This window comes from Mustela nivalis (assembly GCF_964662115.1).
Source record: "Mustela nivalis genome assembly, chromosome: 3".
Classification (NCBI taxonomy): Eukaryota; Metazoa; Chordata; class Mammalia; order Carnivora; family Mustelidae; genus Mustela; species Mustela nivalis.
In genome coordinates, this window is record NC_139022.1 from 106,233,544 (window position 1) to 106,247,410 (window position 13,867).

Sequence of the window (13,867 nt, forward strand, 5' to 3'; positions counted from 1 at the left end):
CTGTGTACTCCCTGGTCCTGGTGCTGTCACAGGGATTGGGTCCTGTCAGCGTTGTGGGTGTGTGTGCACGTGAGTATGTATGCAGATATGCTGGTAAATTATATTTAGTTGGCATTTACAGAGCCATTACTATGGGTTACCCCTGGCTAAACATTGTATACACATCATCTCATTTAATGCATGCAGCAGCTACAGAAACTAAGGCACAGAGTTGGGGTCACACAGCTGGTAGAGACAGAGACAGGGTTCAAACCCAGGTAATGGTGACTCCAGTATGATAACTACTATATTCACTGACTTTGAGGCTAACATTTGGACATAAAGAGGCCCTATGGATTAGTAACCAATGAGTGTTGGTGCCTAGAGTTGACATTTTTCACTGGAAGTGTGAGCCTGGAAGACCGTACTATGTACTCACCAAATCCCAGCAGCCAGACCATGTAGACAGATGACCAGCTTCTCTGCTAGACTTGGAGTGTTTAGTCATCTTTGGGTGGGGAAGTGAGATGTAGATGTCTTTCCTTCCCTGTTGGCAGACTGCCCTCTGATGGCACATGTGAGTCCTCCCACTGTCCCTGGCACGGCTAGTGTGATTGCAGACTGAGAGTCTTCTCCCTGTGGTGCAGGCCTTCTGTGGAGCCCATGAACATCTCCTGTGTGGAGCTTTCCCTGTAGCCCTCGGCTGTGCACAGCAGAGAAGTCGTGGTAATGCAGAGGTTGGTAAGATCTTGAAAGAAAGATTTTAGGAGAAGCAGGGTGAAGGTTAGATTGTGAAGTGTTTAGAGAAGGATATGTAAAATGATTACCCACACTTAATCCCTCATACCTACCCACGGATATGAGTCAGCTTTGTTTGTTTGTTTCTTTTTTTTTTTTTTTTTTTGGTCTTGTACCTCCTGACTTTAGATGGAACCTGGCATTCCTTGCCATCACTGCCTCTTGAGACAGAGCTGATGGCTTGTTCAGTCCCATTGTAAGTATGAGGATGTAGGCACTGACAGGGGTCACATATAAGGGGCAGGCAGTGTCAGCCCTTGTGGTCACAGGCTTCCCTGCACCATGCCTCACATTAGGAGGTGTTTTAAACCAAGAAACTACAAGGAGACCTTCCACTTCAGAACCAGGGATTAGACCAGCCAATACTTGAAGCTGAGTGACCCAGGTCTTTTTTCCTCTCTGTGATAAGGTAGTGTTTGCATCATGCTATGTTTCTGGGGTGGCTTGGGGGATGGGAGGACGGTGAGGAGGGCCACCTGCAGATGTAGATGTCCCCAGCAGCTGTGTTCCAGAGCCTCCCTGCAGGTCTCATGATCTGCAGTAAGAGGGCCTTCCATCCGATCCTGGTGGACAGATGAGGCTCCTTGGGACACCACCACTGCTGCTACTTATGGGGAGAGGACCATTTCCAGACCCTCTCTGGCCTCTGGGTAGCTGGCCTCTGCCCGCACTTGTCCATGACCCAGAGCTCTACCTATGAATTCTATTGTGTTTTTCTTCTCTAACACAAGCTTTCTTTTGCTCTTGTTATTGCTTTTGTTACTGTTATCTTCATAGTAAAAATCACCCCTGATGGTTATAAAAAAAGCAGACAGGCAGAAAGAGTGAGAAAAGCACCACGGTCCTACTCAGAGAGAACCACAGTCAGCACCTTGATACAGAGCCATGCCCATCCTTATCATGGACTGTGTATGTTTTCCAGTTTAAACAAAAATCATCACATGGGGTGCCTGGGTGGCTCAGTCAGTTAAGTGTCCAATACTTGATTTTGGCTTAGTCATGATCTCAGGGTTGTGGGATAGAGGAGCTCTGTGTTGGGCTCAGCGCTCAGGGGGAGGTCTGCTTGAGATTTTCTCCCTTTCCCCCTCCTCTACCCCCAGCTCATGTGCACTCTCTCTCTTTATTAATAAATAAATCTTAAAAAAATCCTTGCAAGATAATTGGAACACCCTTCCATGCGGGCAGATACATTGCTATATACTGTTATTATTGAAACAAATTTATTCAATAAAATTTAGTGTCTACTCATAATAAAAAAAATTCAAACAGTACACAGAATTATAAAATGCAAACTAGGGGCGCCTGGGTGGCTCAGTGGGTTAAAGCCTCTGCCTTCGGCTCAGGTCATGATCCCAGGGTCCTGGGATCGAGCCTCACAGCGGGCTCTCTGCTCAGCAGGGAGCCTGCTTCCTCCTCTTTCTCTGCCTGCCTCTCTCTGCCTATTTGTGATCTCTATCTGTCAAATAAATAAATAAAATCTTTAAAAAAAGAATAGAATGCAAACTAATCTTCTCCCAGGCCTTCTCTCTGAAGGGGCTGGGGTAGCCCTATGGAATATGTATATATATATCAATATTAGATATATAGTTTTCTAACATACCTAAATAGAAGCATTCGGTATTCATTGTACTTTTTCTTGACTTAATACAAAATCTTGGAGTTTTTTCCAGGCCCTTGTGCATAGCTATATCTCATTCTTTTTTCTCTGCTGCATCATGTGGATGAACTATATAGTTTACTTAACCAGTCCTCAACTAATGGACGTCAGTGTTACTAGTTTTTTCCTTTATGGAAAATGCTTGAGTGAGAATTGTTATACGTGCCATTTTGGAGAACACTTGCCGGTGTATAAGTAGTAGTACAATTGTATCTGTAGAGTACTAGCTTAGTAGCATAAAGCATCTCAAAGAGAGTGTGCATTTTAAAAAAAAATGATTTTGCCAATTGTTCTCCAAAAAATGAAACTTTTTATTATTATTTTTTTTAATGAAGCTATTCTTAAGGTGACCTCTTGCCTTCTGTTAAGTCATCAGTGCTCTGGCGAAAGTGCTTAGAGGTAAACACAGTAGAGCTCTGGGAGGACTGGAGCACCGCCTCTCCACCCCACTGCCTGTTTGCTTTCCTGTTTGGAATGGCCCGTCTCTTCCTGCTGTGGCAGTCCCCTTTGCTTCCTCTGGGTCCTTCCCTCTCAAGGCTATGCCCCCAGATATTTTTGCTGTGGTATTTTATTCTGGGGCGGGGGAAGGTTGTCCCATGTTTAGAAGCTGACTGCTTAGACCCTTGCCACCAGCTGATGGGTCGCGAGCAGCTGGGAAAGGGACCCTGGCCTTTTATGCAGCCCGTTTCTTATACCTCATTATTGTTTTCAGGATTGCTTAATCTTTAACTGCATCGGCCAGGGCCCAGGTTTATGGGGACTCTGTTGCTTGATAATTGGGCAGCCCTGTACTGGGCCGTCAGCAGAGTTCGTTGGGAGGGATGTTAATGGGACCCTATTAATGAAATGGCAATTAAAATTCTTTGGCCATGTTGTTTACATCAGTCTGCCAAAGCTGAGCTGAAACCCTTCAGCCATGGGATGGAAAAGCCATTGGATTTCATGTGCTCATGGAGAGAAATAGCCTTTTTTTGACTGAGTCACTTGAGATCATGGAATGAAGTGATTAAATTAAGGGCAACAAAAAACGTTGACAAATCATTTAAAAAACATGAGCCTCTGACTCAGTGAGGGTTGTCTTGTGAAATTGCTTCCTCCGGCTTGGCATCATGAAATGATGGCGATGACGGGTAATGATGATTGTAGGAGTTTTTTACCCTTTTCTGAACACTTGCTAGGTGCCAGGCCTGGTGCTGCACATCCCGCAGGCATTACTTCATTTTGGCCACATGACTGTGAGACGTGGTTATTATTTCTCCAATTTATAGATGAATAAATGGAAACACCAGGAAGCTTGAGTAACTCGCCTATGATCATGTCATTCGTGAGTGGCAGTACAAGCTTTCACAAGGAGCCTGTGATACTAGAGCTCAGAGTACAGGACAGGACAGCTTCTCTGTCTGCGGCACTTGCCTCCTTCTTGCCTCCCTCTGAGTTTCTGCTTCTGACTCAAAGATGGCCAATGAAGGAGAACAAGATATAGCTAGTTTTTGGAGAGCAAGTTTCTTTTAGGAAGCTTCCCTTATCCTTCTATTCCCTGGGTAACAGAGAACCCTGCTGTCAAAGCAATAACTCTGTGAACTGTGCAGTTTTGATGTAGCTGCTTAGTGTGTGTGTGTATGTGTGTGTGTGCGTGTGTGTGCGTGCACACATGTGCACCCGCATGCATGTATGTTAGAAAGGGAGAATTTAGTCACCTGGGAAAGAGAGCTCATATCCCACCGTCCCCAGGGAATGGAGAGATGGTGATATTTGGGGTCTGAGGGCTGGTGGTCATGACCCTTGTGGGAAATGGTCAAGGTAAGAGCTCTGTTACTTTCTATGAGAATTTTTCCTGGAACAGGGAAACGATGGGCCTTGAAAGCCAAATCCTGATTCAGGAAAGCTTACTTCTGCCCTCCAAAAATAGGGCAGTAGGGGACAGAGAGATTTAAAGCGGTTCTGTTTTATCATTTTATCCTACTAAAATGTTTTGATTCTATTTGTGTGTCCACCTGAGTCAGCCTGTCTTTCCTTGGTGGTTGAAGGGAGGGCAGTGACCAGTAGTTCACGTCAGAACTACTCATTCCTATTCCCTGCGGCTGTTGGCTCTGGAATAATGGGGTTTATTTCATCTGTGTGGGTCAGAGAAGTCGTAGATGGGTTTAGTTCCATTTGTTCTGGGCTTGTAGTTTAGATGAACTTGATTAAAGGCTAGTTTATTTTATCCCACCAGGGAGGAATGGGTTGGGGATTAACTTGGGAGGTTGCCCAAGCCCTAGGCCATCCTGGAGAATGGGCAGGGAGGCATAGGACCTGCAGATATGTGGACACTGAGAGTTCAGCTTTGAGCAAGACAGGTTCACACTCTGGGTAGGAAGAAAGACCTCACTCACATGATAACACAGCCTGATTGGGACCACGATAATTTTTATTGTTTTGTTTTGGGTGCTTTGAAAACATGTGAATAGCACTTCCTCTAGTCTTGTGGGCAGGGGGACTAGGGAAACATCTCAATGGGGGGGGGGGTAGGTCTAAGATCTTAACCTTGGACTGATGCCAAAGGGTTTAGAACACTACTTTCCTCATGTTTTGTTTTGTTTGTAAAGAAAGGTTTTTAGACTCATCCTTTTTTTGTCTCTCTGCAATCATAACCCTAAGAGGGATTTTTAGGATGCTCTGACACCTACATTGGATTTTAACTACAGTGGCCTGCTTAGGACAAATTACTGTCATCTTGGGGACTAAGAATGTTTGTTGTTGTTATCATACAGTCTTGGTTTCAAAACCTGGCTATACCACTTAACTGCTCATGTGATCCTAAGCACATGGCTGAATATCTTTCTGAGCTTCCATTTCTTGATTTGTACAATGGGGCTATTGATACTTTGGTAGGACTTTGGGGAGAAATAAGTTCCTAGCACAGTGTTAGCTACTGTTAGGAAATGCTATCCACTTTCTCTAGGCCCGCATCCTTGAAAAGATCCCGCTGTGCCCCCAGAGTAGGCCTGTTCTCATTCTTGCAGCTTTGGGAAGGTGTGTGTGTATTGCCTGGTGCAGAACAGATGTCAGGTTATCTGGTGGTCCCCTCAGCCCCCATAATTTCTCATCCAAATGGACAGGAACAGGCATACAAAACTTGGAACTTGGTGTTTGATGCTTACAGTAAAGGTTGGTTAATTAGGACTCTTAACAGGAAGTCTTAAGTGACTTTTCCTCTTGCCCCTGTTCCCATTCCTCTTCAAGAAGAAAGAAGCTAAAAGACTAGAAGAATTAGAGTTTATTATTGGAGAGCTCCCCTTCAAGGGGCTACTCCATGGTTGGAAGATATTCTGCTCCCTGCACACCCCACCGGTCTGCCAAAATATAGCTTGCCTACCTCTCCGTTGTATCTCCTGGAGCCTGGCACAGTTTTTCAGTAAACGTGTGTTAGAGGAATGAAGATAATAGCCTAGACTGTAGCTAGACTGGGCTGTTGTTGTTTTCTAGACATGCTCTGCATTTTCCTGCTTCCATGCTGTCATTTATACCTGGAGTGCCTCTCCCAGTCGTGGCCCTGTGGACTTGGAGTTGGAGTTGTTGGTGCCTTGTCTTATGCCTCTTATAAGCCAGTAGGCTCCTTGTAGGCATCAGTTCTGCTTTTTTCATTTTTGAAGAAACAGTGCATCTGGCACATTATACATTAATGGTTATCCAACATTTGCAGTCATCTCAGTAGATGTGAGTTACTTCTATTTGCTTATTTAATGCCCACACACCTTTATGAAACAGGAACTCGTATTAGCTCCATTTAACAGATGAGAAAACTATAGTCTTAGGAAATTGAATATCATATCCCTAGACAGTTTGTTGAACTTGATGGAATTAAAGTGGGTCTCTAAGACCTTTGGGGTCCACAGCCTTATCCACAGGATCTGCAGTCCCAAGGGATGTCCCTGATGGAATGGAAACTCTTCTCTGTTGGAGAGCAGTGCTGCCCATTGAACTGGACTTTGTGAAGCAGGAGCATGGGCTGATACAATAGTCATCCTTCCTTTCTAAAGTTTCTTAAAGATCTCAAAATGGACTCATCAGTATACATAATGGACTCAGTATATATCTCTGAGCTTCAAAACAAGCTTGAGACCTATGTCAGTTATTACAGTCCGACTTTATGGATGGTAAAGCCAAAGGTTGGAAAGAAGGGACTATTAAGAGGTGGAGTTAGGACACAAACCCAGGCATTCTCACTCTTAACCAAGGGTCTTGACTCCATTCTCCTCTAATGCAGCAAAGCAAACAGAGAACCCACAAACAAACAAGTGTTAAAGCTAGCGGATTCTCAGGGAGGGGTCTTCTGGGAGCAGAGGTGTTCCTTTCTGGGAAGCGGCTGGGGAGAGGGCTGACTGGAATATAAAGTCTTCTGGGGAACTTGTGTCTCCCAGGAAATCAAGTTGGCCAGAGCATCCTGTTCCTGCTTTTCTATCTTGTTGAGTGTTGCTAATAGAAAGGGGGCTCTGGGGGAAGGGGGGTGAGCTGTTCAGACAGCAGGGGGAGGGAAGAAGGAGTTTCCCTCTGTTCCTTTTCTCTGTGTTTCCCTACTCATGCCCTGCAAATCTCCTCGGTCCCAGAGTGCTTGTCCTGGGTGGAAAGCTGCTGCCTCTCCCTAACAGCTGGTGCTTCCTGGGGGGATTTCTGGAGGGATTTCAGTGGGAGGTCCCAGATGGGCAGAGCAGCAGAAAGAAGGGACCTTTAGAAAGAGGGACTTTAGAAAGAAGGGACCTAGATGGAAATTCTTTAGTGCCCCAGAGGTTGAGAGATGGGGAAGTGTGGGTGCTGACTGTTTTGACTGGTCTTTGAGAATTTCTGGTTTGTTCACCAGGCCACTTAGAATACATACCACTACACTTTGTCTTCCTTTGCAAAATCCACACCCATCTACATTTGGCTTTATGAGCTTTGTGGAAGAAATTTTCACACCCCAGATTTTAACTTCTTACCTCCTGTTCTCTTCATTCTTTTCCCTCCTCCAAATGTCAGGTTATTGGTCAGCCAAAAAAAAAAAAAAAAAAAGCAGGAAGGCTCCATGTGGCTCTGTGCCCCAGGGATGTTGGAGCTGGTTTGCTGACTCTCCTGCTGAGCTCAGCCTTGGCAGGTCCACAGAGTCTTGGTGTCCTGTATTTTGTCTCGGAGTGGTGACTACACACCAAATTTTCCCTCCGCTATTTTTTGGTGTTGCCAACAGATGGAGGTCTCTGGTCCAGAGACTTTTTTTGGAACAGAAAGGGCATGGAGGGAGAATCCTGTTGCTTTCTCAGGCCTCCAGGCCAAGAATGCATTCCCATCACCCAAAGGAGATTGTTCACTTGCTTTTATTTAAAAATTTTCTTAGGAATGGATACTTTAAAAAATAGTATTATCCACTCTTAAATATTCCCTTAGTTAGGGAAGTCTTTTGAATGTCTAACCGAAAATCCAAGCTTTAACTAAAGACATTTTCCTGTTCACATATGGAGAAACAAGACCTGCTTTTTACTTTATGACATTTGCTTCCCATTGTAAAGGATCTGCTTTTTAAATTTGTTTTTTGTTATGTACAAACTTTCCTGAGCTTCATGATGGACAGGGCTTAATTGTGGGCTCAGTGATAGCAGTGGGCCACTGGGGAGCAGGAGGGGAGCCCTCTCTATCGAAAGATGGGGAAGTTGTTTATAACCAGATCTCTGAGAGTAAAATACTGACATTTGGAGGCTCTGGATGAAGGGTATATGGGAATTCTTTTGAAATCATTTCAACATGAAAGTTTAGAATCCGTTTTATAAGAAATGATTTAAGTCTTCTTTGTTTGGCTTTTGAGAAGCCGATGAATGTGAGAGCAGAGCTGAGCTTGCTGATTTCCCTTTCCATGCAGCTTCCTGGGCACAGAGAGACTCTCAGTCTCCCCCGAGGGCCTGGCCAGACCATGTCGGGGTAGCCCTTGCTGGGAACTGGGAGGTGTCACTGCTAGAATTACAAGGCCAGAGAGGGTCTACCAAAGAAAGAAGAGGGGGGCCCTGGAGCCTGGAGGGCAAGGAGCATGGATGCTCCTGGGGGCAGTGGGGCAGAACTACGAGAGTGCTGAGAAAGGAGCCCTTTCTGGGGCACATGACAAAGGACCCTATGATCTCCAGAACCTGCTGCACCAGGAGTTGTTGGCTCTTGGGCCACTTTATCTTGGCATAGCTTGTGAAACTACTTTCATCCTTCTTTTCCCATCACAGCATTGGAGTGAAGCAAGATGAGCCCTTATATCCTCATTATACAGAGAGATAGTGGGGCCTTTGAAGGAGAGGCCATTGGCTTAGGGACACATCTTGCAAATGGCAAATCCAGAACTTGAATCTAGTGGCCTTCTTTCTGAAGAGTACACACCTTCACTGACATTTCACTGTCTCTGTGGGAGCAGAATGGTGGCCTGGGCTAATGTTGGGGTAGGAATTGCACTTGGCATTTCCCTTGCATGGACATCCGGCCTCTGTGTTTTGTCTCGGTTTAGGTGTCCCCAAATTCCCCTCCATTTTAATGGTTCCCACTAGCCTGCCTGTCATGGACGGTTGCTTGCAGTGGTGGGGCCAGCTGTGTTTGGCCAGTCTGGACAGAGGCTTAGTTGGGCCTCTTTGTGAATCAGAGACCATGATAGGCTTGACTTTGGGCACAAGAGGTTGATGCCTTCTGCCAGCCTTGAAACCGTACCAGAACTCCCAGAGACTTCCAGCCACACAGCAGTTCTGACCCACTTTTGTTTAGCTGAGCTGCAGGGGGCTTCGTCTGCAAATCTGCCAGCTTGCGCCTTGAGGGGAAATGAGCTCAATTAAGTAGGCAGATCCCAGTGAGGCTTTTCTGGATTACCATTAATAATCACATGGAGCATGGAAAAAAAAATATAACCTCACTTCTCTCTGCCCCATTTTCATCTGTGTCGATGTTCAGGTTGGAGTATCACACAGAGGGATGCCTTTGCTGCCAAATTAAGAGGCTAGTTTCCCTTCAGCCAGGATGTGCTGTCTTTCTCTCTGCCTCTCTGTCTGTCCCTTTCCCTCATGCCCACCCCCAGAGTGCCCAGGACTTCACTCTGAACTTCACAGATTGCCAAGGCTGTGGAAGGGCAAGAGCATATTGTAACTTCTGCTTTTTTTTTTTTTTTTTTTGAACAGAGCAGCACTTTCCAGAGGTGATGCTGGGGGAAGAATTTCTTAGCCTAAGTCTGGACCAGGTGTGCAGCTTGATATCCAGTGACAAGCTGACCGTTTCTTCAGAAGAGAAGGTATGGCACGACCCCTCAGTGAACCAGGATCCTCACACATAAGGCGGTCATGGGAGGGATAGTGAAACCTTTTCTTTTTCTCAGCAGGAAAAAAAAGGAACTTATTTTTTGGCCCTTAAAATAATTAGGAAAGGACCTTCTGGCTCATGTTCACTACATTTACTGTTTGGACACTTTGAGGAGGTAATAACGCTGGTGATTATTATGGTGACAAACCTGCCTCCATTTACCGGACATTTATAGTTTACCAAGTGCTCTGCTAAGAGCCTTGTTCTCTTTAGTTCCCTCAGCCTTCACCACAGCCCTGTGAAGCAGGCATTGGCCTTGTCTCCACATTGCAGATGAGGAAAACTAACTTGGAGGAGTCAATTAGCTTGTCTGTGGTCACTCAGCTGGTCACTGCAGAGTTGCAGTCTTCTTGTCCCCTGGTCTTAGCCACGGCCCCACATGGCCTCTTGGGAGCATCCTTGGGCATTTAAGCCAGAGCTGACCTTTGGGACACATGTAGTGTAACAGGGGATTGGAACTTTTACTGTTGAGGAAACTGAGGCCCAGAGAAAGGATAGGATCTGTTGAAGGTCCCAACGTGAGTGACCGTGGCAAAACTAGAACTTGGGTCTATTGACACCTAGTGGCCTAACTCACTGACCACATACCACTTCTTGGTGTAGCAGTCTTGATTTCTGCTCACTGCTTTGAGGACTCAAATGTCCTACCTCTAGATCTTCCTTCTCACTGACCCTCTGCTTGGATCATTCTCATCATTCTCCCCTTGCACTGTCACCTGGCTGAATTCCAAACCAGTTCCTGTTCCACTTCTACCAGGAGGAACTTCTTTACTTTAGGAGATGTAGTTTTCTATATTGAAAGTAACATACACTTTGGTGTTGGCCAGTAGGGTCCAAATCTTATCTCTAGTCTTTACAAATTAATTGGTGACCTTGAGGTGAGATAGTATGCTTCTTCATCTGCTTCTCATGTATAAAGTGAGAAGGGTAATAGGACGTACTTTGTGGGGTCATTATGGGGGTAAATAGCATAAGGTGCATCAAATGCCTGGTGTTGTACCTGGTAGGTTGTACTTGGTAGGGGCTCATTCAATGGTAGCTGAGTTTATGACTGACCATGCATCTGGAATTTATTCCTTTCTCCTCTGTGTTCCAGGATAATACTCACCTTGTTCTTTTTTTTTTTTTTTTTTAAGATTTTATTTATTTATTTGACAGAGATCTACAAGTAGTCAGAGAGGCAGGGGGAGAGAGAGAGAGAGGAGGAAGCAGGCTCCCCACTAAGCAGAGAGCCCGATGTGGGGCTTGATCCCAGGACCCTGGAATCATGACCCAAGCCGAAGGCAGAAGCTTTAACCCACTGTGCCACCCAGGTGCCCCTAATCACCTTGTTCTGCTTTTTACTGCAGTTAGTTCTGAGCCCATCTTAGCTCCTTCGCTCGACCATGAGTTCCCTGATGGTAGCAATCACATCTTACTCTTCCCCGCATCCTCAGAGATACTCAATACATGTGTCGTGGATTGTCTTAGTCCACTCATTATGTCCAAGCTTGAGGTCCTTTTCTGAGGAAATAATTTAAGGAAAAGCTCTTAAAAGAGATCTTGCATTACCAATGAGTGTCCAAAGTCACATGTCCAGAGAATAGGGTGGCATCACAAGCCCCCACCTGTTGTCCTGCAAAAGTTTGATCCAGAAGAAAAACATCTGTGGATTGGAATCCTGGGCTGCCCCAGGACTTCAGAGAGATTTCCAGAAGGTGGCTAGCACACCCAGCTGGACTTAGGCTCAGTGAGGCTTCTACTTCTTTTAACTGATGTGAGATATTGCCTGCAGGATAAAGGATGCCTCTAGCCAAGCCACGGCGTCTTCCTGCCCCAGCCCCAGCAGCAAAGACTTCCTCACTTCTTGCCAAGCCTGTTTAATGTCTTCTCTGGATCGTGCTACTAAATGGGCACAGCTTGAAGGAATGAACTAGTTAGCTGATCGACCATGTGGTAGTTGGTGCACTTGGCCAGTTTGGGGCCTGCTTGAGTGTGTCCTTCAGGTGTAGTCTGAGATAATGTCAACAACTATATAAGCAACAGGATTTGGATCACCTTGGAGGGATTTGGGTTTGGGGCGGGGGGCTTGCTACCTTTAAGTCCTGCAGGCCCATCCTGCTGTGAGATCACAGTAAGCTTTCCTCAGGTGAGGGCTTATCTGGGTTTGCTGTGTTGGGGTGGTGGAGGAGACAGATTGTTAAGAGGGACAGGCATTTTAGTGGCCTGGAAACCATTTGGGCTTTGGACTCAGGAAGACCTGTTTCCATGCTCCACTTGATGCCCACTGGCTCCTTGATTTTCAGAAGTCAGTGGTCTCTTTGAACCTTGATTCTCTTAAACATAAAGTGGGATTACTAAGAGTACCTCCCTTATGGAGTTAGGAGGATCACAGATACTGGGTATAAAAAATCAGATATGGTATTCAGCAGGTGCTAATAAATGGCAGCTATCATTGTAATTACCATAGTCCTCTGTTTTGAGGCACCATTGACAGTTGTATCAGTGTTGCCATTGATAATGGTAAAAGAAGCCATGGAGTTAACTGCATCTTTCCAGAAACCAAGAAGCATGACATTGAATCTACATGCTTAGAACATAGTCTGTAGTGCTCTCTTTCGTCCATATGCTTACATAGGAGTTGCTTGTTCTGTGTAATTAGAGTTTAGAGTAGAGATATGTTTGTTTAAGATTTTATTTATTTATTTGAGAGAGAGAGTACGAGTGGGGTGTAGGGGGGGAAGGCAGAGGGAGAAGCAGGCACCCCACTGAGCAGAGAGCCCAATGCGGGACTTGATCCCAGGATCCCGGGATCCTGACCTGAGCTGAAGGCAGAGGTTTAACCGACTGAGCCACCCAGGTGCCCCAAGAGTAGAGGTATTTTCCACATCAGTGAAGTTGTATATTTGGTTCTCAGAAGTTATTTGTAACTTCAGAGTTATGTGGTATGTTTCATAAAGTAGATTACTGATGATCTTGATCCCTTTGGTACCTTTAAGGTTGGCAGCATAGTTCTTTTTTTATTTTTTATTTTTTTAAAGATTTTATTTATTTATTTGACAGAGAGATCACAAGTAGGCAGAGAGGCAGGCAGAGAGAGAGGGGTAAGCAGGCTCCCTGCTGAGCAGAGAGCCTGATGCGGGACTCGATCCCAGGACCCTGAGATCACGACCTGAGCTGAAGCAGCGGCTTAACTCACTGAGCCACCCAGGTGCCCCAGTTCTTTTTTTTTTTTTTTTTTTTTTAAGAGTTTTATTTTTCAGTGATCTCTGTACCCACACTTGAACTCACAATCCTGAGATCAAGAGACACATGCTCTACCAACAGAGTCAGCCAAGCACCTCTAAGGTTGACAGTATAATTTGGAGGCTTATCAAAGAACAGTGGGGTTTGGCCCATGTTTTCTATTTCTAGTTTTATTTCCCCTTAATTGATTACATATTGCTAGAAGTTAAATTGCTGGAAGCTTTTGACAATTGGATGTTTGTTGTTTGAATGCTAGCTCTTGAGGCTTTGAAAATTCTTTGAGGTGTTCCAGGAGATTTCATGATTTCTACTTCCTTTAATTACATTTCATAATAGGTATCTCTTGCATATACAATAGCCTTTTCTTTCACTATTGCATTGTAGTGAACCCAATGGCATTTGAAGAAATGTAAGGGATCTTAATTTAAGCTAAAATTCAGCTGCATTTGATGTTAGCATTTGCTGGGGCATGCCCGCATGGTTCAGTCAGTAAGTGTCCAACTCCTGATCTCCGCTTGGGTCTCGATCTCAGACCCCATTCAAATCCCACCTCAGGCTCCATGCTGAGAGTGGAGCCTACCCTAAAAACAAAACAAAACAAAAACAAAGTAAAAAAAAAAAATGCTTCAAAAACAGTTGCAGAAAACAACCGCACTGGTAATCAAATAACCTGTATTGAGCTAAATCCATATTTGAACAGTCAGTCAGCTGTATTATGATTTACTTCTTTGCCTACAGCCCGCAGATTTCTTTCTGCAGCCAGGTTTCAGATATTAAAATGTGAAAAAACTATGCCTCTTTGAATAGAGGAAATGTGGCATTTTAGTGATGAGGATTCTAAGTGGCTGTGGCTAGGCCCCAGGCAGTTTGCTGGTCGGG

General features: G+C 45.1%; 1 protein-coding gene across 13 annotated transcripts in view; it reads left to right on the forward strand.

Annotated features, from left to right (window-relative positions):
• KLHL3 (kelch like family member 3) overlaps window positions 1–13,867 on the forward strand; it is a 293,373-nt gene that overhangs the window by 231,047 nt on the left and 48,459 nt on the right. For all 13 annotated transcript variants that reach the window (XM_082725539.1, XM_082725547.1, XM_082725544.1 and 10 more), the window contains one exon: window positions 9,586–9,695. In XM_082725539.1, the coding sequence (XP_082581665.1) occupies window positions 9,586–9,695 (110 nt within the window). The remainder of the gene's footprint in view (window positions 1–9,585; window positions 9,696–13,867) is intronic.